General features: G+C 55.3%; 1 protein-coding gene across 1 annotated transcript; it reads left to right on the forward strand.

Annotated features, from left to right (window-relative positions):
* Window positions 1-841: 841 nt before the first annotated feature.
* On the forward strand, window positions 842-24,552 carry LOC119700811 (cytochrome P450 26B1). The gene is made up of 6 exons (XM_038136429.1): window positions 842-1,492; window positions 3,275-3,499; window positions 16,875-17,150; window positions 18,169-18,324; window positions 19,420-19,701; window positions 21,073-24,552. Exons 1-6 carry the CDS (start codon window positions 1,289-1,291, stop codon window positions 21,463-21,465), a joined length of 1,536 nt encoding a protein of 511 aa, XP_037992357.1. The 5' UTR covers window positions 842-1,288; the 3' UTR covers window positions 21,466-24,552.
* Window positions 24,553-25,825: the final 1,273 nt, after the last annotated feature.

Consider the following 25,825-nt stretch of genomic DNA (forward strand, 5'->3'; position numbering starts at 1 on the left):
GAGGAGGAGGAGGAGGAGGAGGAGAAGAGGAGGAGAAAGAGCAGCAGGAGGAGGAGGATGAGGCCGAGCAGAGCGGCGTGACCGAGCCGCGGGCTCCGCGCCAGGGCTCGCACGCTCCAGCGCCGCGTCCCCCGGGCCGGCCCGGCCCCCCCGAGCCTCTGAAGTGCGGGTGGGGGCGCGGGGGGAGCAGCGGCGCTGGCGGCCGGCCCAGCCCCGGCTTCCCCGCCTCTATATAAACACACATTTGACTTTCTTTTGCCTCAAAGCGAACAGTGCAGAGGGGCTTTGCCCAGCAGCCCTGCCTCCCTCCTTTTTTTTTTTTTTTCTTTTTTTTTTTTTTTTTTTTCTCTCTCTCTCTCTCTCTGCCTTCTCCTTCCTCCTCCTTACAGAAGTCTGGTGAAAAGTCTGGGGCTCCCAAATAAGCGGCGTCGCGAGAGATCTGTATTTATAGGGAGATATTTATATATATGTAGAGATAGAGCTATAAACCGAACCGGCTCGCTGCGTGTGTGTAGATACATATATACAGCTATTTAATTCTTCCATCTCTCCAGCTCCTGGCTGAATTATTTTAAGATTTTTTGAACTTTTTTTTTTTTTTTTTAAATCTCGCTCCTTTTCCCCCCCCCCTTTTTTTTTTTTTTACCTTTTTCCCCCTTTTTCTTCTTTTTTTTCCCTCCCTCCTTCTGGTGCGTGTGGCTTTGCCTTACGAGCGAGCGAGAGCCGCAGCATCTGCAGTTGGACTTTTTGGGGTCTTTTTTTTTTTTTTTTTTCCGCCACTCCAAGCTTTTTCTTTTTTCCTTTTTCCTTAATTTTTTTTTTTTTGGCTAATTTTTTACCCTCGCCTTTTTCCCTCCCCATCACCCCCACCCCATTTTTTTTTTTGGGGGGGGGGGCGCCGCTTTTCCTCTTTTTTTTCCCCCTTTCCCCTCTCTCCGTGCGCGCGTGGTGCTTTTTCTCCGTGTCACTCTGTCAAGTTTCCCCCAAACAAGCCCAAACTTCGCAGCGAGGGGCGCAGCAACCACAGCTTTTTTTTTTTTTTCCCCCCTTAATTTTTTTTTTTTCCAATTTTTCCTCCTTTCCCCCTCTTTCCCCTCGCCGCTTCCCCAACCTGCCAGCGCCGAGGGGGGCGAGCCGGGGCCCCCCTCGCCCCAGGACCCCCCAAGCAGCGCCGAGCGGGCGCTCCGCACTCGCCGTCTCTCCGCGCGTGTGTGTGGGTGCGAGCGTGGTGCCTGTCAAGGGGCTGTTTCTCTCTCCCCACCCTCCTCCTCCTCCCTTCTTTCCAAATATGCTTTTTGCAAGTTTTGATCTCGTCTCGGCACTGGCTACCCTCGCCGCGTGCTTGGTGTCACTGACTTTGCTGCTGGCCGTGTCCCAACAGCTGTGGCAGCTCCGCTGGGCTGCCACCCGCGACAAAACCTGCAAGCTACCAATCCCCAAAGGCTCCATGGGATTCCCTTTAATCGGAGAGACCTTCCACTGGCTGCTGCAGGTAAGGAGGATTCCCTGCCCTTCGCTGGGACCGGCTCTGGGTTTGGTTTTTTTTTTGGGGTTTTTTCCCCCCTCGAATCGGTATTTTTTTAGGGTCTTCTCGGGGCTTTTTCTCGCCCTATTTTTTTCCCCCCTCGTCTCCTTTCCCTTCCGATTGCATCATGCGGCTCCTCGGCGAGCCGGGGAGGCAGAGCCGGAGCCGGGGGCACCGCGGGAGCGCGGCCGGGCTGGGCTCGCTCGGGCTGCCGGGGCTCGGCATCGCCCCTGCGCTGCCCACCCCCTTCTCCTCCTCCCCTCCTCAGCCTCAGTTGCTGCCAAAAGCCCAAATCCGCGGCGCCGGAGCCGGGCTGGAAGCGGGGGCTCCGCCGCTCGCGTTCCCCCCCGAGCCGCGGCTCCGCGCCGTCCCTCGCCCGCTGCCGCCGCCGCTCCCGGCGCGGCTGCCGCGGCGGGGGAAGCCCGCCGAGGTAATCGGCAGATTAACCCGGGATTAACCTCGCTAAACGCCCAACAGCGGCGGGCGGAGCGGGATCCCCCCGCACCGCGGGGCGGCTGCCAAAAAAATCGGGGGGAAAAAAAAATCCCATAGGAGGGGCGGCCGGGGGGTGCCCGGCTCCGGGGGGAGCCCCGGGGCTCGCAGCATCCCGGGAGGGAACCCCCGAGGCGAAGCCGCGCCAGGGTTTCCCCCTCTCTCTCTCTCTCTCCTCCTAGCAGCAAAAAGAAAAAAAAAAATAAATTAATTATAATAATCAAAGGAGGATGCTGCCGCCCTTCATCGGCGCAGCCGGCGGCGGGGCAGGACAGCCCGGTCCCGGCGGGGACAGCGGCGGCGTCCCCCGGTGTCCCCCCCAACCCCGCCGGGGAAGCCCCGCCAGGGCGGCCCCGCTCGGCCGGCGCCGAAGGGGTTAACGGCACGCTCTCAATAGGGCTTTATTTTTTAAAGAAATTTATCAGATTTTTACAGGGGGACCAGAAAAGGGTTCTCGCTTTTCCACAGGCCCCGTCCAAACAGAGTCCAGGGCTAAAAATACAAAAATTTTGTATAAATTGGACTCCGCTCGCAACTTGTGCCGCATAAAGGTGCTCTTTGTGCTGCCCTGGAAATGGTGTACAAATAACTCTTTATTAATGCCACAAAAAGGACTTTAATTATATTTACGCAGATCAAGAAACAGGGTCACCTGAACATCTGAACCTCACAACCGCGCTTTTGTTTCAAAATAAACACCCGCGCTCCCAGCCCGGCGGCGCGGCCGCGGCGCTCGCAGCGCCTCTCCCCGCTCGCCAGGGGTTTTTTTTTTTTGGGGGGACCCCCCCCCGCTATTGCTGCGGCTCCGGCAGCCTCTCCGCCGACAAAAGCCCCTGGAGCATGTGGGAAAGTTATTAAAGTGCCTGAAATCTGGAGATTTACTTAGGCGAAGCGCTGCCTTGCTCGAGTAAAATCAGCCTGAGCGAGGAGGGAGGGGAGGGGGAAAAATAAAAAAAAAAAAAAAAAGAGACAAAAAGCGAGGGGGGAAAAAGGGGGGAGGGTGTGAAGGAGGGGGGGAAAAAAGGGGGGGAAAGGAGGAAAAATAGGAATATGTTTAAAAGTGACAGGGGAGGAGGAGGAAGGGGGGGAGGAAGGCACCGAGCCCCGCCGGGCTGCGGGGAGAGCGGGCGGGCGGGACGCGGGGTGACCCCAATCCCCCCAAAACTCTGCCCCAATTCCCACCGCGCTCCCCGGCGGAGTAACCCGCGCCCGTGGCGTGCCGTGCCGTGCCATGCCAACCCCACGGCACCCCTGCAGGGCTCCTGCTTCCAGTCCTCGCGGCGGGAGAAGTACGGCAACGTCTTCAAGACGCACTTGCTGGGGCGGCCGCTGGTGCGGGTGACGGGCGCGGAGAACGTGCGCAAGATCTTGATGGGGGAGCACCACCTGGTGAGCACCGAGTGGCCGCGGAGCACGCGGATGCTGCTGGGCCCCAACACCGTGGCCAACTCCATCGGCGACATCCACCGCCACAAGAGGAAGGTCGGTGTCCCCGCTTTTTCCACCTCCTTTCCTCCCCCTTTATTCTTTACCCCCGTTTTTCCTTGCCCTTTCCTTTTTGCCCCTCGTTTTTCCTCCCCCTTTCCACTCTTCCCCCTCCTTTCCTCTCCTTTCCTCTTTCCCCCCTCCTTTCCTCCCCCTTTCCTTTTTTCTCCCCGTTTTTCCTCCCCCCTTTCCATTTCCCCCGCTTTTCCTTCCCATTTCCATTTCCCCCGCTTTTCCTTCCCATTTCCTTTTTCCCCTTTTTCCTCCCCATTTCCTTTTTTCCCCTCCTTTCTTCCTCCTTTCATTTTTTTCCTCCTCCTTTCCTTTTTTCCCCCGTTTTTCCTCCCTCTTTCCTTTTTTCCCCCTCCTTCCCTTCCCTTTCCCTTTCCCCTTTCCCCCTTCCTTTCCTCATCCTTTCCTTTTTTCCCCCTCCTTTCCTCCCCCTTTCCTTCTTCCCCATCTTTTCCTTCTTTCCCCCCGTTTTTTCCCTTTCTCTTTCATTTTATTCCCTTTTCCCCCCAATTTTTTCCCCCTCTCTTTCATTTTTTTCCCTTTCCCCCCCCTTTATCCCCTTTTCCCCCCGGGCGCGCTGATCCCCCTTGAGGAATTTCAAGGTGGGATGGGGCGGGAGGGGACACTCGTGTCGCCCCGAGCCCCCCCGCGATGGGGACACGCGTGACAGGGGTGGCAGGGAGGGCTCCTAAAAGGGCGATGCGGCACAGGGGGGACCCCCACGGATTGTCCCCTCCCCGCCCGAACCGCGGGGACACCCCGAGGGGCTTTTGGGGGAAGGGGGCGGTGCTGAGAACTTCCTGGGATTTCAGGGAATTCGGGATGAGGGTGGGGGTTCGGGGTGAAGCGGTGGTTTCGGGGGGTGCTGAGACCTTTTTGCGTCACCCTGAGGTGACACTGACCTCAGCACCCCCAGATCAGCCTGGTTTGGGGTGCTGAGCCCCTTTTGTGTCCCCCTGAGGTGACACCCCCTGGGCAGGACTTTGGGGTGGTGGAACCCCTTTCTTTCACCCTGAGGTGGCACCCCCAGATCAGCCTGGTTTGGGGTGCTGTCACCCTTTTGTGTCACCTTAGACCCCCTGGGCAGCTGGTTTAGGGCGCTGGGACCCTTTGGTGTCACCTAGGACCCCCAGATCAGCCTGGTTTGGGGTGCTGGGACCCTTTTGCGTCACCTTAGACCCCCAGGGCAGCTGGTTTGGGGGTGCTGGGACCCTTTTGCGTCGCCTTAGACCCCCAGGGCAGCTGGTTTGGGGGTGCTGGGACCCTTTTGTGTCACCTTAGAACCCCCAATGCAGCCGGTTTGGGGGTGCTGGGACCCTTTTGTGTCACCTTAGGCCCCCAGGGCAGCTGGTTTGGGGTGCTGGGACCCTTTGGTGTCACCTTAGACCCCCAGATCAGCCTGGTTTGGGGGTGCTGGGACCCTTTTGCGTCACCTTAGGCCCCCAGGGCAGCTGGTTTGGGGTGCTGGGACCCTTTGGTGTCACCTTAGACCCCCAGATCAGCCTGGTTTGGGGGTGCTGGGACCCTTTTGCGTCACCTTAGGCCCCCAGGGCAGCTGGTTTGGGGTGCTGGGACCCTTTTGTGTCACCTTAGAACCCCCTGGGCAGCCGGTTTTGGGGTGCTGGGACCCTTTTGTGTCACCCCCCTCAGAGCCCCAGCCTGGTTTGGGGCGCTGAACCCCAGCAGAGGTGGGGACAGTCCCCGTGTCCCTGTGCTGCCGGGCTGGTGGCAGTGGTGCCGTGGCTGTCACACCCCAGGGGCTCTCTCCCAGCTGGATCTGGGCAGGGAATGGTTTGGGATGAAGGGGGGGTGTGTCCCCCCCGCAGCACTGGTGACACCGTTGGGGACACCAGGCCGTCCCCACGCCTGCCCCAAGGCCGGCTCCCTGCTCCAGCAGCGTTTCCAATTTTGGAGGCTGTAAAATCCCTTCCAAACCTCTGAAAATTCCTTCCCTCTTTTCTCCTGGGGGAGAAGACGGGAAAACAAACAGCACGTGACACCCGTTAGTCACAGCTTTTAGGAGTGACACCACGAGAAAAGCGGGGCCTGTCCCTGCCCCAAACCAGGGCCAGCTCAGCCCCTCCAGTTCCGGGGTTTTCCCTTAAAAATGGAGATGTTTTTCCCGACAAGGGGGAGGCGATGGGGCTGCCTCCATCCAGGAGGAAAATTGGTTCATTCCATCCAGGGCGGGTTCATTCCCTGTCCAAGAAGGGTTCATTCCCTATCCAGGGCAGGTTCATTCCCCATCCAGGGCAGGTTCATTCCCTATCCAGGGCGGGTTCATTCTCTATCCCGGTTGGGTTCATTCCCTATCCAGGGCGGGTTCATTCCCTATCCAGGATAGGTTCATTCCCTATCTAAAGAGGTTTCATTCCCTGTCCAGGGCAGGTTCATTCCCTATCCCAGGTGGGTTCATTCCCTATCCCGGGTGGGTTTATTCCCTATCTAAGGAGGGTTCATTCCCCATCCAGGGCGGGTTCATTCCCTATCCAGGGCAGATTTATTCCCTGCTCAAGGAGGGTTTATTCCCTACCCAGGGCAGGTTCATTCCCTATCCTGGGTGGGTTTATTCTCTATCCCGGTTGGGTTCATTCCCTATCCAGGGCAGGTTCATCCCTATCCAGGGAGGGTTGATTCCCTATCCAGGATAGGTTGATTCCCTATCCCGGGTGGGTTTATTCCGTACCCAGGGCGGGTTCATTCCCCATCCAGGGCAGGTTCATTCCCTGTTCAAGGAGGGTTCATTCCCTGTCCAGGGCAGGTTCATTCCCTATCCAGGGCGGGTTCATTCCCTATCCAGGGCAGGTTTATTCCCTGTCCAAGGAGGGTTCATTCCCTATCTAAGGTGGGTTCATTCCCTATCCAGGGAGGTTTCATTCCCTATCCAGAATAGGTTGATTCCCTATCCAGTGTGGGTTTATTCCCCATCTTGTATGGGTTTATTCCCTGTCCAGGGCAGGTTTATTCCCTGTCCAAGGAGGGTTCATTCCCTATCCAGGGCAGGTTTATTCCCTGTCTAAGGAGGGTTTATTCCCTATCCCGGGTGGGTTTATTCCCTATCCAAGGAGGATTCATTCCCCATGCAGGGCAAGTTCATTCCCTATCCAGGGCGGGTTCATTCCCTATCCAGAATAGGTTCATTCCCCATCCAGGGCAGGTTTATTCCCTATCCCGGGTAGGTTTATTCCCTGTCCAAGGAGGGTTCATTCCCTATCCAAGGAGAGTTAAGTGGGATCAGGCAGAGATCTGCAGGGTCCATTCCCTGCTCCTTTCACCCTCCTGCACCTCTGGATTATTTTTTGCTCATCTAAAGCGGCCTTTGCGGGCCTGGATAAAACCACGGCATTCCGGCCTCGGGAGCGGGCCCGGGGGACTGTGGGTTATGGGGTCATGGAAAAGGGAGGCCTGACCTCTGTGGGATCCTGGTGGATTTGGGATTGGCACCAGGGCGGGGCTGGGCACAAACTTGGCAGGGCTTTCCTCTCTCCTCCACAGCTTTTCCTGGTGTTCTCACTCCTAGGTTTTTCCCGCTGGGAAAAACCACGTGGCCAACCCTAAGCTCTGCAACCCAAAGCTTTCGGAATGTTCTCAGTCCTAAAGATCTCCACTGTGCTCCTCAAAACCCTTTTTGCATCCGGACTGGATGTTGGATGTTGGGAAGGAATTGTTCCCTGGGAGGGTGGGCAGGGGCTGGGCAGGAATTCCCAGATTTGCTGGGGCTGCCCCTGGATCCCTGGCAGTGCCCAAGGCCAGGCTGGGATGGGATTTGGGGCATCCTGGGAACTGTCCCTGGCTGTGACAGGGAGTGGGATTCATGCTCTTCAAGGTCTCTTCCAACTCAAGCCTTTCCACCATTCCATGATTTTTGGCGTCACTTGTGATTCCAAGCTGGCAAGGATCCTAATTCCTAATTCATTCCTAAATCCCAATTAACTCCTAAATCCTATTCCTGCATCAGGGTGGCCAAAAGCCTCCCGAGCTCAAGTATTCCAACAAAACCCTGTCCCAGGACGACCCCGGCTCCTTCTCTCCCTCCTTGCTGCTCTTTGAGATCCCCCAAACTCTTTTCCCAGGATCTGGGACGCTCTGGGAGTTAATTATTCTTTAAGTTTTCCCTTTCATCAGCTGGAGATTGAGTCCAGCGCTCTGGAATTCAGGAGTTTTGGCCTCATTTCTTCACTCCATCTCCTGCTAGTCGCTGCTTTTGGGAGCCGAGCACCTCCCACCCCACCCAGCCTGGGCTGATCCCGATTTGGGGAATCCTCTTCTCCCTAAAAACCCATCCACGAGCTGCCCATGGAGACAAGCTGAGCCTGCCTCTGGTGAGGTGGAAATCGATTATTCTGCTCTTATCAAGGTTCTGAGGAGCAGATTGAGGCTCGTTCCTTCTGGCGTGGCCTCTTCGGAGCTCGTTAATCCCGAGTTTTTGTCGCTCCACAGCTCCAACTTCCAGCTCTCCCCACCCTGAAACTCACAGAGCTCTCAGGAGAAAGGAATTGGACTTAGGGCGAGCTTAAATCTTAAACCCAGCCCGAATTCTCCTCTTGACCCGCCAGGGAACCAAGGGAAGGACTTGGAAAAGGCAGAATTTTCCCCAGTTTCCACAGTGAGGGCGCTGCTCTTGGGAGGTTCATGGAAAGATTTGGAGCAGCTGGAAGCTCCGTGGAGAGAGGATTTCCTGGGAAATCCCTCTGGCGGATGGTGATCCAGGTTGAAGCACTGTGGGGTTGTCAGGTGTCCGGTGACCTCTCGGATTCTGGGTTTTGCTTCACCTCTGAGCCCGAGCCTTCACTTTTCCCTTCCCAGTTCCCTGATCCTGCCAGAAACTGAGGTGGAATTCCTCAGCTGGCGCAGGATTTTGGCCAAAACGAGGAAAAGCAGAGCGTGGAACCCGCCTCTGCTGCCCTTCCAACCACCGGGGATCGTCTCCAGCGCTCGTCCACATCCACAAATCCCCCAAATCATCTTCCCAAAACCCCAGGGAGCTGCACTTATTTCCAGCAGCTCCTCTTCCAGCATTCCCTGGCAGGCGATCCGTGGTCTCCAGATTGTCGCCGGGATGAGGAGGAGATGAGCTCCAAACCCAGCATGTTCTTGCAGGAGGGTTCTGGGATCCTGCCAGGGATCAGCTGCTCGGTGCAGCTTTCCAAGGAATTTCAGCTCCTCAGTGGAATTCCGGGATCAGCGAATCCCCGCTGGATCCGCTGGAGGATGGGATCAGGGACAGGGTGGGATGATCCAAATTTTGGAGCTCTTCTCTCTTCCCTGTTTCCGTGTCCCAGCTGTTTTTCGGGATCTTTATGGATTCGTTATCCCGTTCCATATAGAATATCCGGAAGTGTCGATCCTGTAGGTGCTGGTGAAGGATTCTGGGATGCAGGAGGTGCTCGGGTGGACCCCAATCCTAACCCTATGGAAGCTTTTTCCCATCCCAAATTTATCAAATTTCCCCTGCAGGAGGCTGTCAAAATTCCTACAAACGGGAGGAAAGCTCCCTGTTTTGGGAGAGGAACTCTCCAGCCACAGAGAGGGAACTGCAGGACATGGAATCAGCTTGGGGCAGGGATGGAAGGCTGGGAGCAGGGAATTCCTGCGGCAGGGAACGCCTTCAGTGCAGGTGTCACTGGCATTGAAAATTCCCATAAACTGAGGGAAAGCTCCCTGTTTTGGGAAATGAACCCTCCGGTCACGGAGAGGGTTTGGAGTCAGCCTGGAGCAGGGATGTGGGGCAGGATGGAGGGCTGGGAACAGGAACAATTCCCGCCCCATGGAATGGCTTCATGGCAGATGTGCCCAGGGCTGGCTCCAGCCTTGGCCTGGGACAGAGCTGGGTGACCAGAGCAGTTTGCAAGGAATAAACCACAGCAGCTCCAAACTCCTCTCCCGCATTTCTGGGATAATTATCCCGGCCCTGCTGTTCCTGCTGCTGGATCACGGAGTTTGTGTTGATGTTGGAGAAGGATCTGGGCCACCCCTGCTGGAGCCGGAGCTCCACAGTGGAATTTTTGTCAGGAATCTCCTCCAGGTTCCTCACAGGAGTGACCCTGGAGGCTGAGCAGGGTCTTTGGTGGCAGATCCCCATCCCTGCCCGTCCTGTGATGGATGAATGCCATCCCTTGGGATTGGAGCTCCTGCTGGAACTCCCTGGGAAGGGTTGGTGGGACCATTCCAGCTCCGGGGGTCTCCCCATCCCGCTCTTGTCCCACCCTGGCTCTTCCCTCCGTCCTTGTCCTGTCCGATCCCATCCTGCCCTTGTCGACCTCTTCCGTTCCCATTTCCACCCGGAAAACCCCAGATTTTGGGAGCGTTGGTTCTGGGGAGAAAGGAGCCATCATGAGGGCAAAACAAACCTGATCTTAGGGATCCTGCAGCCTCTGCTTTTATGGGATGTAATTCCAGCAGGAAGCCGGAATTCAGCGCTCCTGTGCCTGCAAGGGATCCTGGTGGAGAAGGAAATGGGAATTGGGAATGACCAGGACGTGGCATTTAGGGTTCAGGTCAAGTCTGAGCAGCGCCCAGGGCCAGGAAGCAGATTCCCAGGATGGGCAGGGAAAGGTGGGATCAGACTTTCCCCGGGATCATCCAGCTTGGCAGGAGAGCACAGAGCCATCCCAAAATAGGCACGGCCGGCTCAAAAAAAAAAAAAACCCAAAAAATTAAAAAGGCGAAGATGGAATAAAATCAAAGCAATCCTTGGGATTGCTGGGGAGACATCCAGGGATTCCAGCAGGGAGTGGAGCGGAGGGGCGGCCCTGGTTTGTCTCAGTGTCCAAAGCCCCATCGCTCATTAACACACCGCAATTAATGCTCTGCCTCCGAGGCACGCAAGTGTTGAGCTCATTAGCACCGAGTGGAAAGGTCCGAGGCTTTCATATCGTTTGCGAGGGGATTAGGAACACAAAAGGGGCCATAAATTTACAGGCAAATATAAACCAGCTGCCGCGGGCTCGGCTGGGGGGAGGGAAGCATCGGGATGGGGGAGAGGGCTGGAGGAGGAAGGAGGGATGGGAGGTGGCAGGAATGGATCTTTTTCCTACAAAAATCCTGGACTGAGGTTGTTAACAGGGGTTTTTTTTTTTTTTAGGATTTTTTTTCCGTGTCTATCCAACCTCCCCAGCCCATTCCGTGTGCCCGTGGTGGAAAAGAAACCATCCCAATCCAGGGGAGCCAGCTCCCAAAATTATACCGAGCAGGCTGAGTTCCAGCTGCCATCAGCTCCAGCCCCTTCTCCATGCCCTGGGAGCCTTAATCCATGGGCAAGAGCCTCTGGAGCAGGGAAAACCTTCCATGGAGGGAGGATGGCTCCTGCTCCCGTTCCGGGGAAGAATTCCTGGGCTGGGTTGGTTCCTTGACTTCAGACCAGGCAGTGCTGACATCTCCAGGGGTGTAAACCCAGAGTAATTCCAAAGGTTTAAAAAAAAAAAAAAAAAAAGCCAAATTTTGGCTAAAACTCAAATTTTGGGGGATTCCATGGTGCCTTCCAGCCCGAAAGTCCCCACGAGCTCCGAGCCCACTGTGCTGGCGGAGCAGGATTGCGGCTGTGGGATTCCCTGGGATCCCCAAATTTGGGTTTTCCACCTTCCAGGGTGGGAGTTTCTGGATGTTTCGGGAAGGATGGAGAAGGGGAAGCCCCTGCTTGGGCAGCAGCTGGGCGGAGCTGCAATCCAGGCTCCACTTCCAGAGGGATGGGGAGCTAATCCCAGGGATGTGAGGGACCAGGAGCGAATCCCGGGGACGTCAGGGAGTCAGGATTCATCCTGCACTGTGATCCCTTTTCTTTTTCCATCCATCCATCCTCCTCCATCCTCCCAAGCAGCTCAAGGAACGTCCTCAGCGGCGGTTTGTGACATTCCGCTCATCCCTCTGGCGGTAAGGCAGCTCTCCGTCGCTTCCCAGGTGGAATTTTGCCCATGAAATCTCTCTCACCTGCTGCTTCTCCCGCTTCCTCCTCCTTGTAGGGTGGCCTTAGGTTGGGATCACCTCGTGGGGTCACCTCAGCCCCCGTCACCTCCTCCCTGGAGGAGCTTTATTGCTCGCCTGCTCTGCAGGAGCTCCTCAGGTGTCCGCTCATCCCACGGAGGCCTTGCAATCCTCAGGATTTCCTTGGAGGAATCCCTTCCCCAAGCTTTTTCCTCTTCTTCCTGCTGCGAGACCGTGCATGCTCTGGAAGGGGTTTTTATTCCTTTGGGATGAGGTGGCTGCGCCGTGGATCGGGAATTTCTCACTCACCCCCTCCCAAGTGTGGCCACCTCTTGCTCTGCTCTGTTCCCACTCCCTGGAATTCTTGGCAGGACCAAGGGCTGGTTTATTTTTAAGTCTGGCTTTGTCTCTAGGAGAATCCCTGCTCCGGGTTTACTCAAATCCGTAGGGATCCTTCCCTTCTGTCCTCTCTCCGTGCTCCAGGAAAACCCGTCAGCTCAGTAAAAACTGGGATTTTCCTCCTGATACTTCACTTCCACTGGTTCCTGGCAAAGCTGTTCTCCTCTTCCTCATCTCCAGGGAATCCTTCATGCCCACACCGCAGGCAGCGATCCATCACCCATCGGGATGGCCCATCCCAGGGGTCGGAATTAGGTCTTCAAGGTCTCTTCCAACCCAAACCATTCCATGATTCCTTGAGGAAGGAGGGTTCTGACCGTGCCCGCTGGGTTTGTGGGATTCTCCATCCACAGGGATCCCAGCTGGATCCCGGCTGGCTGATCCCACCTTTCTGATCCCTTTGCTCTGGACACAGCTCCCATTTCTTTCCCGTGACATCCACGGATGTGGGATCGTTCTCCCTCCTTGAGGAGCCTAAGGTGAATTTTTTTTCTCCTTTATCTCCATAAATAAAAGGGAGACGACACCGGGAGCAGCATTCCCAAGCTGATGAATCCCGGTGCCTTTTGGTATCGCCATAAACTCGGCCGAGAAGCTGAAATTCCTTGATGGAATTTTCCTGGGGATGGAATTTTCGGGAGACTGAGGCAGTTTTGCAGAGGCGCTGCCGAGGAAGGCCCTGCTTGGTCCTGGCTCTCCCCCACAGCCCCTTTAACCTCTCGGCCTTGAAAATCTGGGATTGAAAGCAAGGCCTTAAAGGGTTTGGGATCGAGAGCAAAGCCTTGGAGGGTTCAGGATTGAAAGCGAGGCCTTGAAGGACTTGGGATTGAAAGCAAGGCCTTAAAAGATTTGGGATTGAAAGCAGGTCCTTAAAGGGTTTGGGAGTGAAATCCTCCCATGCCATGTGGGGAATTTGTGGGAGAGATTCTTGGACACGGAGATTTTTGAGTTGTGGTGAAATGCAGATCTTGGTCTTAATTTTATTCTGAACTTGACTTGAAATGCTGGAGTTTATCATAATCTTTTTTTTTTTAAACCACGGGTGGGGACAGCCCTCGAAGGTGCATCGTGACATGACCCGAGGATCCGAAATGATCCTTCCATTTTTTCCAGCAGATTGTTATTTAGAACCCCTCGCGTTTCAGTGCAAGTGCCTTTGGCACATCATTCCTCTTGGAGCCTCCAGCTCCTGTTCCCAGACTCCTGTTGGAGGCTGGATCCTTCATGAGAGCTTGGATTCCTCCAGGATGGAGCTTTCCATGCGTTCCATTTCCAAAAAAAAAGGGGGGGAGAAAAGGAATCAGTTCTTTGTTGTGTGCAAAGGCTGAACCTTTTATAAACAGAGTGTCCAGGCAGGAATGGGATCTTTTGGAATTTTCTCTCCTTTTTTCCAACTTTTTTTTGCTGTGTTTCCCCTTTGTTCATGCTCCCAGTACCAGGATGGCCTCTTGCCCATGAACCACTTCCAAAAATATCCCGGTTTCCAATCCCGCTGGAGCACGGGAATGGGCTCTGGAGAGGGGCAGACATCCAGGATAACGTGGTGATGGGACGGGGCTGGGACAAACACAGCCTGGTCTTTGGAAATGTGGGAGGAATTAGGATGAATCCAGGTTGAGATGCTGCTTTGGATGCTTCCCGACGTCTCCTGTCGGCCAAACCCCCGGCAGGTGCCAAATTGGTTCCTGAAAACATTTCCAGGCTCATCCCGCCTCCCTTCGGTCAGGCCAGCGGCTCCAGGCTGGATGGGATGCAGGTGGCTGATCCCAAAATTTCAGTTTTCCTCCTGCAGGGGAGGAAGGGAAAGCTCCGTTCCCTCTTTCGGGAGGATGTGCCCGGTGGGAGCGAGGGGCCCGCAAATCGTGGATGGCCAAAGGCAGGGATTGGTGCTGGTGCTTGGGGTGGGAAGGGGAAAGCCGTGGAAAACCTGGTCCCCCACACCCCAGCCGTGCTGGAATCACTGCTGGAGCTCACAGAACTCCCTCCAATTCCCTGGCTGGGGTTTAAGGATGGGGCTGGGGGCACTTTGCTTCATGTGGAGCTAGAGCTGAGGCACTGGGAAGACATTTTCTGCCTTTGGAAAACTGTAAATCCCTAAATGTCCTTTTCCCATGTGAGGTGGAGTGGGAAAGTTCCAGCCAGGCTTGCTGGGTGGTGGGGTCTCCGTCAGTGTGGGTGTAGGGTGGAAATGAGCACCCTTGAATGGAGCAAATTCCCAGATCTGGCTCTTTTGGGACAACATGGAAAAACTCTTTCCAGCGTCCCCAGAAAAATCCTGGCCCTGCTGCGAGCCTTTGTGGCTGGGTGCCACCACAGCCGGGCTGGGGCATCTCAGGGTTAACAAAGCTGAGCTTAGAGATGATTTTGCCTCTTGGCAGCTCGGGAACAACTTCTTCTTGCCCCGATTCTCCTCGGCTTTGCCTGGATTCGCTCCTGGAGCGGCCGAGCCGCTCGGCTCGGCTTCACTAGAGGGCGCAGGAATTTTAGGCTAGGAGCGCGCCGGGCTTCGTCGGGGAAAGTTGGCTGCCTTCTCCTCCTTTTTAATCAACTGGAAAGATGCAGGGTTGAACTGGAGGTGACTGGAAGGGGATCCAGACTTGTGTCTGGCCGGGGAAGGATCTGCTGACATGTGGGATTAGGCGGTGCGAGCGCGGCGGCGGCGGCCGGGACGGAGCAGCGCGGCCGGGGCTCGGGCCGTGCTTGGGAGCTCCAGGGAGCAGCCAGCTGGAGGAGCCTCCTGGCACCAGGAGAGCTCCCAAAAATTGCAGGGAAAGAACAAAATCCCCCTCACCCCCCGGCGCTTAGCCTGCCCCTTGTCAGGTTTGTGCTGATCCCATTAAGGGTTGGGTTTTCTCTTCCAAAGGATCTCCCCTTCTGTTCACACCGATCCTTAGGACAGGATCTTTCCTCTTGGGAGCCTGGCTTGATCCGGGGGTGTGGATCCAGCCCCCCACACCTCGGCAGCTGTTTTGGGACCAGAGGCACGCCTGGGACTGTGTCCTTTCTTCGGGGAGCAGGGGGTCCCCAGGTGCTTCTGCTGCGGGGGATGCCAGGGAAGGACAAGGCCGGGAGCCCCCAAAGGCCACCTCCGCTGGGGTGGTGGCTCCCAGCAGGGACGCAGACCCGGCGCTCCTAAAGCACAGGTTGTCCCCTCGTTGGCCCTGCTTCCAGCTGGGGAAACTGAGGCACGGGAAGTGTTTCTGGACATTCCCTGGAAGCCTCTGTCCTTATTCCAAGCTGCTCAGCATGGGTGAAGGGCAGCTGAGAGCTGGGTGGGGACACAGCGGTGCCCCTTCGCCAGGTGGTCTTGTCCTATCCCTGTGGAAGAGCTCATGGATCCTGGCTCTGCATCCGACCCCGGTGTCCTGCTCATGGACAAAGGAACTGTCCCTTCCCCCTCCCTTCCCTCCTTCCCCACTTCCCACCTTCCCCACTCCCTTCCCACCTTCCCCACGCAGCCGGGGGGTCTCGGCTCTACCCCCTCCAGCTTCTCCTGCCCGAGCAGCCGCTTTTTCCAGCCGAAAAAGCCTGAACGCCGCTGCCTTCCAGGCTCTGGCTGCAGGCAGGAGGCGGCCCCGTCCCGCGCCCTCGCTCCCTGCTGTTCATTCATTCATTCATTGATTCCTCCTCTCTCTCATTCATTCATTCATGCCCGGGCTCCGTGCGGCCATCCAGGGATGGCTCCCTGTCCCCAGGCTCGGCTTCCCTTCCCTGTCCATCCTCCCGTCCCGGGGTTGCCGCGGGCAGCTCCGCGTGCCCCGGGTTTTTCTGGGGGCTCAGCCCGGGGCGTTGCGAAGCGGCTCTTGCAGAGGCTCCTGCCCGGAGCTGCGAGGGGACAGAGGTGTTTTTTCACCAAACAAACTCCCAGGGAACGCCGGGCATTAGCAATGAGGGGTCGCAGCCAGGAAAATATTACCTTTCCCTTGGAGTGCTGACTGCGGAGGAAATTCTCACATTTACAGCTCCGGCGAGCCCGGCGCTCATGGAAAAGAGGGGGCGGCTTTGATTTCGCTCCTCTCGGTGGGTTGATAACTTGGCAGCCCCCCCACCTCGCCTCCATTCCCGCCGGGAAGCGGCCACCGGTGGAGGCTCCGGCGCGCGGCTCCCTCCTTGGAATCCTGCTTTAATTGGATTTTCCTGGAGGCCTGCGGTGCGTGCGCGTCCTGCCCCGTGCGTGTGTGTAGGTTAATAAAAAGTAAACAAACAGCACTTTCCCCCCTTGCTCGGCGAGGGATGCGGCGGGAATGCCGAATGAAAGCGCTGCTGTGCCGGGAAGGGACATTCCTGGCATTGCTGAGCTCCTCCAGCGGGCCCGGGCCCAAATTGGAGGAAAAAAACTGGAGTAAGGAGCCGCTAGCGTGGGGGACCTGGGGAGGCCCAGTCCTGCTCACTGTTTACTCGCAGGGCTTAAATTAACGCTGGCTGCTGACATCAGGAATTTTTTTTCCCCTGGTTTCCCAAGGAAATGAGCCGAGGGCGATCGCGGCCTCTGCGTACGTGCAGCGGCTCTTCCCCGCTTGAACCCCTGCCGGAGTTCAGCCGGATTCCGCAGAGGTCCTAAAGGCTCCAAAATAATTATTTTGCTTCGTTTTGCATCCGTGAAAAAAAAAAAAAAAAAAAAAAAAAAGAGGAAAAGGTGATGGAGATGTGGGAGGAATTGTCGGTGCTTCCCGTTGGGAGAGCTGTGTTTTCCCCTTGTGTTTGTCCGTGGTGGATGCTGGAGAATCCTTGTGGAAAAGGTGCATTAGTGACACCCAAACCACGGGATGAACGGAGCTGGGATCCTTTGGACAGGGAAAGCCAGCTCTGTCCCTCCTGCCACGCCTGGGATGGAGGAATCCCTCCCACCCCTGGTTTGCTCCATTATCCCCCGTCACTTGTGATGGTCGTGGTGGGAATCTCGGGAAGAGCTGGTGTTCCTGGCAGCTCTTTTAGGACCTGGATGAAGAGTTTGGAATGGCGCCAACTCCCTGTAGGACACCTTGGAGAAGGCCATGGGCGTTGGGACTATGGACAAACCTCTCCTTGCTGCTTCCCGTAGGTTTTCTCCAAGATTTTCAGCCACGAGGCTCTGGAGAGTTACCTTCCCAAGATCCAGCTGGTGATCAAGGACACCCTGCGGGCCTGGAGCAGCACCCCCGAGCCCATCAACGTGTACCACGAGGCGCAGAAGCTGACGTTCCGCATGGCCATCCGCGTCCTGCTGGGCTTCCGCATCCCCGACGAGGAGCTCGGCCGCCTCTTCGAGGTCTACCAGCAGTTCGTGGAGAATGTCTTCTCCTTGCCCGTGGATCTGCCCTTCAGCGGCTACAGGAGGGTGAGATTTGGGTCGGGTTCTCTGCGCTGATAGCGACGATTAATTAATTAATGAGCCGTGATTAATCCGCGCCTTTCCCCGTTCGCAGTGGGATTTCTCATCCTCTGCCTCCCAGGAGTCCGTTTTGGGCCACGATTCCTGATTTAGTGCAGAAGGCAGAGGAAAATGAGTTCTTTGGTGGCTGGAGTGGTTTGACAGCAGGAAATAGTCAGGACTTGCTCAGATTTAATTTGTGGTTTTGCTCATTTGGCAATTTGCCTGTGTTGTTTCAGTTTGTGGGACCCTTCTCCTTCTAATTCCCTCCTGTCCTCAAAGTGAAACAGGTCCTTGTAATTCCAGGAGCTAAAACAGATCCTTGTAATTCCCAAAACTAAAACAGGTCCTTCTAATTCCTGGAGTATTCCAGTTGTTGGTTTTTTTTTTTTTTTATGAATGATGGAAATGAAAACATAACAAAAAATAGACATAAAATCATATTTTTTCCCATGGGGAATTTTGATAACAGAAATACAGAGATTCAAAATTTATTTTTCTGATACTCCAGCATTTTTTTTTAATTGCTGTTTGCCCATGGGAACGATTCCATCCCCTCGGAGCCCGGAATCATTCCCAGCAGCAGGTTAGCCCCCAGCAGCTGCACTCCCGCAGGAATTGCTTTACTGGGACCAGGTGATCAAATTGCTCGGGAAGAGGATTCTTTGGGATGAATGGGCTTTCCTTTGAGAGACGATTTTCCCAGGGATTTCCATACATCCCAGGAGGAGCCGGGGGCTGTGAACCGGTGCCGGACAGGAGCTCCCAGCCCAGACCTGTCATTTACACCTAGGTGTTGATTACTCCTCCTGTGATCTCCCCCACTCCGGCTTTACTCCTCCTGCCCAGGGGACACCTCCAACATCTTCACACCCTTCTTTGAGCCTCTGCTTTTATGGCTCGGACCTGTCCCGAGCACGTCTGCAGCTCCTGGGATGGGCAAGGTGCTGCTGATGGCGTGGTCTGAGCAATTCCTGCTCCACAGGGAATCCGGGCCCGGGAGACGCTGCAGAAGGGGCTGGAAAAAGCCATCCAGGAGAAGCTGCAGAACACGCAGGGCAAGGACTACGCCGACGCCCTGGACATCCTGATAGAGAGTGGGAAGGAGCACGGCAAAGAGCTGACCATGCAGGAGCTGAAGGTAAAGCCCTTCCCCGGGGCCACTTTGGGATTGTTCTGCTCAGGGCAGGCCCTTCCTGAAGGGAAAAGTGAGGGATGATCCAAGGAGGAATTTTTGGGGCAGACCTGAGGGCTGGGGGACCACGATGAGTTGGTGGATCCAAGTTGCTTTGTTTATTTGCTGGTTGTGCCCAGCCCTTTCTACAAAGCCTTCCATGGGATCATTAAGTTGGAAAAGGCCTCCAAGATGATCAAGTGCAACCTCCATCCCCACCAAACCACACCACGAAATTCCACATCCACTCGGTTTTTGAACGCTTCCGGGGATGGCGATTCCATCACTGTCCCAGGCAGCCTGTTCCAGCGCTTGGCCCCTCTTCCAGGAAAGAAATGTTCCCTGATATCCAGCCCGAACTTCCCTGGTCACAACAGAAGCCTCGCTCAGCTGTGTCCCCTGACCTTTCCACTTCTCCTGGCGCCTCCTTCGCAGGGCACAGGAGCCCCTCGCAGGTTCTTACCTGCAGCAGGGCCATGGCATGCCAGGAGCCGTCTCCTGGGTTTTTGTCGGATCCTCAGAGGTTCTGTTGAAGCTCCTCGTGGTGGCTGTCCAAGGAGCGACCTTCCAGTTAAACGTGACCGGGCTGTGGCTGCCCCTGGATCCCTGGAAGTGTCCAAGGCTGTTAACAATGGACACAGACTCTGCCCAGATTTCCCTCATCCATCCTGGTGGGTGGGAAATCACCCAGGAGAATCCGTCTCCCTCCACATTCCGTTTTTCTCTCTCCCGGCTTTGTGATGTGATCCTTCCTCAGGACACTCGGCCCCTTTGCATCTTAAATCTTTGGAGCAGCTGTTTTTTGGGAAAAGCTGTGGCTGCTCCATCCCTGGGGGTGTCCAAGGCCAGGTTGGACAGGGCTGGAGCACCCTGGGACACTGGGAGGTGTCCCTGGGGTTGGAACAAGCTGATCCTTAACTTCCATCCAACCCCAACCATCCCACGATTCCGAGGCCAGGCTGGAAATCTTTTGGGGACGAGAACACCCCGTGCCACCTTGAGGCGCTGAGGTTGGTGGCCCCTCTGCCCTGTGCCTCACCCCGGCCTTTCTCCTGCCCCCAGGACGGCACCCTGGAGCTCATCTTCGCCGCCTACGCCACCACGGCCAGCGCCAGCACCTCCCTGATCATGCAGCTCCTCAAACACCCGCGGGTGCTGGAGAAGCTGCGGGAGGAGCTGCGGAGCAAAGGGATCCTCCACAACGGCTGCATCTGCGAGGGCTCCCTGCGCCTGGACAACATCAACGGCCTCCAGTACCTGGACTGCGTCATCAAGGAGGTTCTCCGGCTCTTCACCCCCATCTCCGGGGGGTACCGGACGGTGCTGCAGACCTTTGAGCTGGATGTGAGTAGTGCTGCACCCCGAGCTCCCCAAAACCGCCCAGCTCGCTTGAGCCGGGCTTAGAGGGGACCTCTGAGGGGATAAACTAAGCCCTGCCTAATTAAGTCCTTCTCCCCGGCAATCAGTGGCGGGACAGAGGGACGAAGCCTTAAGCTGTGCCAGGGGAAGTTTAGGCTGGATATTAGGGAAAAAGTTCTTCCCAGAAAGAGTGGTTGGGTGTTGGAATGGGGTGAGGTGGTGGAGTCACCATCCCTGGAGGGGTTTGAGCCTGGATGTGGCGCTCGGCGCCACGGTTTAGTGGGTGATGAGGTGGTGTTAGCTCACAGCTTGGACTTGATGATCTCAAAGGCTTTTCCAGCCTAATTAATTCTGTGATCCCAGCAATGGGATTTGCTCCAGATCCAGCAGTGATGGGATGTGGAGCGAGGGATGCGTGGAGCTGTCAAAGAGCAGACGGGTGTGATGCTCCAAAGCCCAGCTCGTGACAGTGACGCCAAATTCTGAGCTGGGGTGTGACAGGGGAAAGGTTTACGGCAAAGGGCATCTCCAGGCTGCCGGATGACAGGCGGATTAGTCACCACCATGGCTGGAATTTCCTCCCAGCAAAACAAAATCTCGGGAGCTGCCTTGTCACTGTAAATCCTCCTAATGCAGTGGTTTGAGTCAGAGACCTTTTAAAGTGCTCAGGGGATGATAAATCCACCCCATTTCTCATCGCCCGGGCCCCGACGTGGGTGTTGGGTGTGTGGTGCTGACAGGCAGCGGGGTGTGGGATGCTCCGGGATCCTCTGGGATCCTCTGGGATGCTCTGGGAAGGGCCGGCTGATGTGTGGGGCCCGGCACGGGAGAAGCTGCTTCCCCTGCTCAGCACCACGGGCTTCGTGGTGGGCAGCTCCTGCCAGTGACCACAAAGCAAATAAATGGATGGATCACCCCACGAATCCTTGGGACAGAGGGAGGAGTAAAGCCAGGATTCGCATCTCTTTGTGCTGTGCCGTCTGGTTTTCCTTTAAATCTGCATCACACTTGAGGGATAAACCCAAGAAAAATGGGAATAAACCCAAAAGAAATGGGAATAAGCAGGGAAAACTGTGAGGGTGGTGCGGCCTGGCACAAACTGCCCAGGGATTGTGGATGCCACATCCCTGGAAGTGTCCAAGGCTGGATGGGGCTCTGAGCACCCTGGGGTGATGGAAGGTGTCCCTGCCCATGGAAGGAGGTGGGACAGGATAAGTTTAGGGTCCCTCCTGACCCAAACCATTCCATCGTTACATGGAAACAAAATCCCTTTATCTCGTCCCGCTGCTCTCGCTCGCTCTCCAGCAGGATTGACCCACTCTGCTCTCCCCTCCGCCCCTTCCCGCCTCTCCGCAGGGTTTCCAAATCCCCAAGGGCTGGAGCGTGATGTACAGCATCCGGGACACCCACGACACCGCTCCCGTCTTCAAGGATGTGGACGTCTTCGACCCCGACCGCTTCGGGCAGGGCCGGAGCGAAGACAAGGACGGCAGGTTCCACTACCTCCCCTTCGGAGGAGGCGTACGGACCTGTCTGGGGAAGCACCTGGCCAAGCTTTTCCTCAAGGCTCTGGCCATCGAGCTGGCCAGCACCAGCCGCTTCGAGCTCGCCACCAGGACTTTCCCCAAAATCACCCTGGTGCCCGTGGTCCACCCGGTTGACGGACTCAAGGTCAAGTTCTTTGGACTGGATTCCAACCAGAACGAGATCCTGACGGGCACAGACGCCATGCTGGGGGCCACCGTGTAAAGCCCGCGCCGGTGGCACCAGGGACGGGCGGCCGGGGGAGGCAGGGGTGGGGTGGGGGCGAGGGGATGGACAGGAGGGGAGGAGAGAGGGATGAGGAGCTTCTCCACGGCGCTCACCTCCGGATCGGGACTGCTTTTCCAGCAGGGAAGCTGCCGGAAGCGTTTTGCTCTTCCCGCGGGACGCGGAGAAGGTCGGGGCGGCGGCGTCTTGTTTCGTCGGGAAGGAGGAAGATCCGCAAAAGCCGAGTCGAGCTGGGATGGCCGACCATACACAGTATCTAATTATTATAAATATATATATATAAATATCTATAAAACACTTCTGCTGCCAGGAGGAGAAGGCCCGACTGCGGGAAAGGCTTGGGAATCGGCCGAGGATCTGAGGTCTGGTGTCCCGGGGCAGCTCTGGGGTGACCTCTGACCTTTGTTTTTTTAACAGTGTTAAATTAGCTGGTGATAACAGTGTTTTTATGGTTTTTTGAGGTGTTTTTTTTTGGTTTGTTGTTTTTTTTTTTTTTTTCATTTGTTTGGTTGTGTTGTTTGTTCCGGGGCATTGGAGCCTTTCCTTGGCTGGGGGAGACAACGCTGCCCATTCCCAGCCCCTCTCCCGCTGGTGCCGGGGCAGGCTGGGGAGGAGGAGGGGTCGTTTTGCTTCCCAAAAATCCCCTCCTGTGGTGTCTTACCCGGGGCTGAGTCACCCTCCAGGCCTCGAGAGAGGCAGATTTGCATTTTCCAAGATGTTTTGAGGCTCTGGGGAGAGGGATGCCCTTTTTTTTTTCTCTCTCGTTGAGTTTCCTGCTGCTGCTACACCGCCTGTGAGCACCCCCTCCTCCGCAGCCCCCCGCCAGCCCTGGGCACAGGCACCCGGCTTTGGGGACATTTCGGTGCCTCTGCTGTCCCCTCAAGGTGCTGGCACCAGCCCCCGACCCCCAGCACGGCTCTGGGGACACCCGGGGGCGCCGGGGCTGCTCCTGCCGGGGCATTTGCATTAAAGGCGATCTCTCGAATTAAGCCAACGCGCGCATTTGTTTGTCTCGTGTTTGGGGTTTTTTGGCAACGGGAGAGCTCAGCAGGAAGGAGAGGGCTCCGTGTCAGCTTCCACCCCGCATCCCAGGAGAATTCCAGAGCCTCTCCAGCACAAGCCAGCAGCCACCGAGAGGTATCTTGCCTTCCATTTGCTGGGGGGGATTATTTTATTTCGGTTTTCTGCATGCAGGAGGCTTCTGGGCTAAGTTGGAGATTTGGGGGGTTGTGCTGGGATGGTGTGGAGCACAAACTCCCCGAGCACCTGGGCGGGCGTTGGGTTCCAACCAGAGCCAAACGCCAGCTTGGGAGATCCCTCCGCGACTTGGGGCAGCTCTTCCAACCCATCCCGCCCCTCTCCTGTCCCATCCCAACCCTCCGAGGTGGAACGGGCAACGCGAGGAGGCCGAGAACGGTGACGGGCACCGATCCCGCGCCCGCGGGGGCAGCTTGGCTGTCGGCTCCACAGGGGTCCAGAGAAGTCCGAGGGCTTGGAAAGGGGAAGGAGAAGGGGCAGGTGTGGCTCACCGGGTGGCTTTGCAGGTTGTGCCTTTGCCTCTTTTGGCAAGAGGTGCCTCTTGGGAAGGTGGCGGGAAGTGTGAAGCGAGCGGAGGCGAGGCCGCCTTGGCCGGCGCGGCGCTGGCGGGGGCAAGGAGGAGGGAGGCAGGTTTGGAGCCAAGGGAAGCACTTGAGGTTGGAATGCCGTCAGCCAAGCTGCCAGAAATCCCCCCGGAGCATCCCAGGAGATGGTGGTCCCTCCCACCGGGGTGCGCAGCTTGATTTAAGCTGGAATAGAACTCCCCATCCCCTGGGATTCCCCATTCCGATCCTGGCCTAATTCCTGGGTGGTGACCAACGTGCCAAACCCCACAGGAAGGTCTCGGGAGCCCTGGAGCAGAGGCTCAGAGTTTTCCAGCCTGGAATTTTTAAGTGGAACACCACAAGCTCAGGCCCTGTTGGGATTCCAGGTGTTTCCTTGTCCCTGACGGAGAGAAAACGTTCCCAAAAGGAGCTGGGTGGAAATCCAAATCCCAAAGGGCAGAGGGAAACACAAACCTGGATGTGGTGGGAATGGGAGTCTCCCAGGGACAAACACCCCGGGAGCGGTGCCGGGCACAGGGAGGTGTCCGTGGTTTTTGTAGGACTTGGGAATGGGGATGGAAGGTGGATGAGCTGCAGGGTGAGAACCCAAGGGGTGCCCTCCAGGAGCCCCCCGTTTCCATCTGGGATCTGTGCTTGGGGCTGGGAAAGGGAAAGGCTGGAGAGGGGGATGGACAGCCGGGATGGAAGGTCTGGTTAAAGACAAATCCCTTGGATAGACGGGCAAATCTCTTGGATAGACTTTTCTGGAAGTGCTCCCTCCCTCTTTTCACAGAGAATCAGGGAAGGGTTTTTCCCTGAAATTTTAATTTTAACTTCCACTGCCGTTCCAAAGTGAGAACCAAACCTGCTCCGGAGTCAGTTTTGATGGGAATGGGAGCTGCAGCCATCCCTGAAATTCCATTGACATCCATGGATATACAGTGTTTGTGTGGGGGAGTATTTAATCCAGGCTGAAGTAAGCCAGGCTTTGTTGTTCCAGTCCTAACTAATATAACTTGACTAAAAAAATAAAGTTGCTGCAGTGGGTTTGCAGAATAAAGCACTTTGAATCTCAGATTTTTTTTTTTTTTAATTAGCACAGTCCAATTTGCTATAATATTATTTTATACACAAATTTTTTTTTTTTTGGTCTGTCTTTATAAACTATTATAAGTGCTATTTTTGTTATAATTCAAAAATAGATATTTAGGATAAAGTTGTGCTGTTAAATATTTGTTATTTAGTAAAAATATGATTTTTTTTTCCTCTATTGTAAACGTCGTCTGGGAAAAAAATATTAATGTTTTATCCTATTTGTTTTTAATATTAAAAAAAAAAGGAAAAAAGCACTTGTGGGGTTTTTTCGTTCGGGAATTGGTGCCGTGTGCGGTTGTGTTGCAGTCATGTGGGTTTTAATATGTACAGAATATTCTGTGTCCCATATTAAAATGAATGTTGTGTATTTTGTGATCCCAAAATAAAACAAAACAAAACAAAAAATCCCTGTGGTTCTTTTCTAGAATTCCAGAATAAAAAAGGGGTTGGAGCTCCCAAGTTGTGGTCTCGTGTTCCAGCTGCTGCTCCTTTGGAGGCCTCGCGGCCTCCGGGTTTCAGGGAGAACCATCCCAAAAATTTGGGCATCCCATAAAGTGGGATTTCGGCTCCATGGCCAAGCTGAACCCTGGTTGGTACGGGCACAAAGAGAGGAAATTCCACGTAAAAACAAAATAAATTATGGGGACGGTGGTCAGGTCAATGGATTGAGACATCCAGAGACCAGGAATCTCTGTCCCTGGAGACTGGGAAACTCTGTTCCTGGAGGTTGGGAATCCCTGTTCCTGGAGAGTGGGAATCCCTGTCCTTGGAGAGTGGGAATCTCTGTCCCTGGAGATTGGGAACCTCTGTTCCTGGAGATTGGGAATCCCTGTCCCTGGAGACTGGACATGGTCCTGAGCCACCTGTCCAAGGTGAGTCCTGGCTCACAGGGACCCAGTACAGGAAATTCCACAATAAAATTAAAAAAAAAAATAAAATAAAACAAAATAAAATAAAATAAAATATTTTTGTGGGGAGGATTGTCAAGATTTGGATCAAGTGGGAGAGGTTTGGAGTCTCCATCCCTGGAGACTGGACATGGTCCTGAGGACCCAGGACCCAGACCAAGGTGAACCCTTGCTCATACACATCCAAATACAGGAAATTCCACAATAAAATAAAATAAAATAAAATAAATAAAATAAATCTTTTTAAGAGAGGGTTGTCAACATTTGGATCAAGTGGGAGAGGTTTGGAGTCTCCATCCCTGGAGATGGAATGTGGTCCTGAGGACCTGGACCAAGATGAATCCTGGCTGATACAGATCCAAATACCAGAAAGTCCATAATAAAATAAAATAAAATAAAATAAATTTTTATGGTCAAGTGTCGAATTGAGTGGGATAGAATTGAAGTCTCCATCCCTGAAGACTGGACACGGACTCGAGCAAGGTGCCACAGCTCTGAGGTCCAACCCATCCCGAATTTTTCGGAGCTCCAGGATTCCCTGCTTCTGCCCAGAGCTTTCTTCTCTTCCCAGGAGGAGGAAGGAGGGAAGGGAAATATTCCAGCTGCTGTTTTTTTCAGGAATTGCTCCACATGGAATTGGCACAGGAGAACACCACGGGTGGAGAGACAAACACCCAGGACATGATTCCCAAGGCAGGAGACAATAATTCTTTACAAATATATTTATATATTTTTTTGGGCATTTTAAAAGAT

The sequence above is a fragment of the Motacilla alba genome, chromosome 4 (assembly GCF_015832195.1).
Source record: "Motacilla alba alba isolate MOTALB_02 chromosome 4, Motacilla_alba_V1.0_pri, whole genome shotgun sequence".
NCBI classification, from domain to species: domain Eukaryota; kingdom Metazoa; phylum Chordata; class Aves; order Passeriformes; family Motacillidae; genus Motacilla; species Motacilla alba.

Coding starts and splice junctions, on each gene's coding strand:
- LOC119700811 (XM_038136429.1), top strand. CDS start 1,289: ATGCTTTTTGCAAGTTTTGATCTCGTCTCGGCACTGGCTACCCTCGCC. Junction 1,493..3,274: donor CCTTCCACTGGCTGCTGCAG/GTAAGGAGGATT, acceptor GCACCCCTGCAG/GGCTCCTGCTTCCAGTCCTC. Junction 19,702..21,072: donor TGCAGACCTTTGAGCTGGAT/GTGAGTAGTGCT, acceptor GCCTCTCCGCAG/GGTTTCCAAATCCCCAAGGG.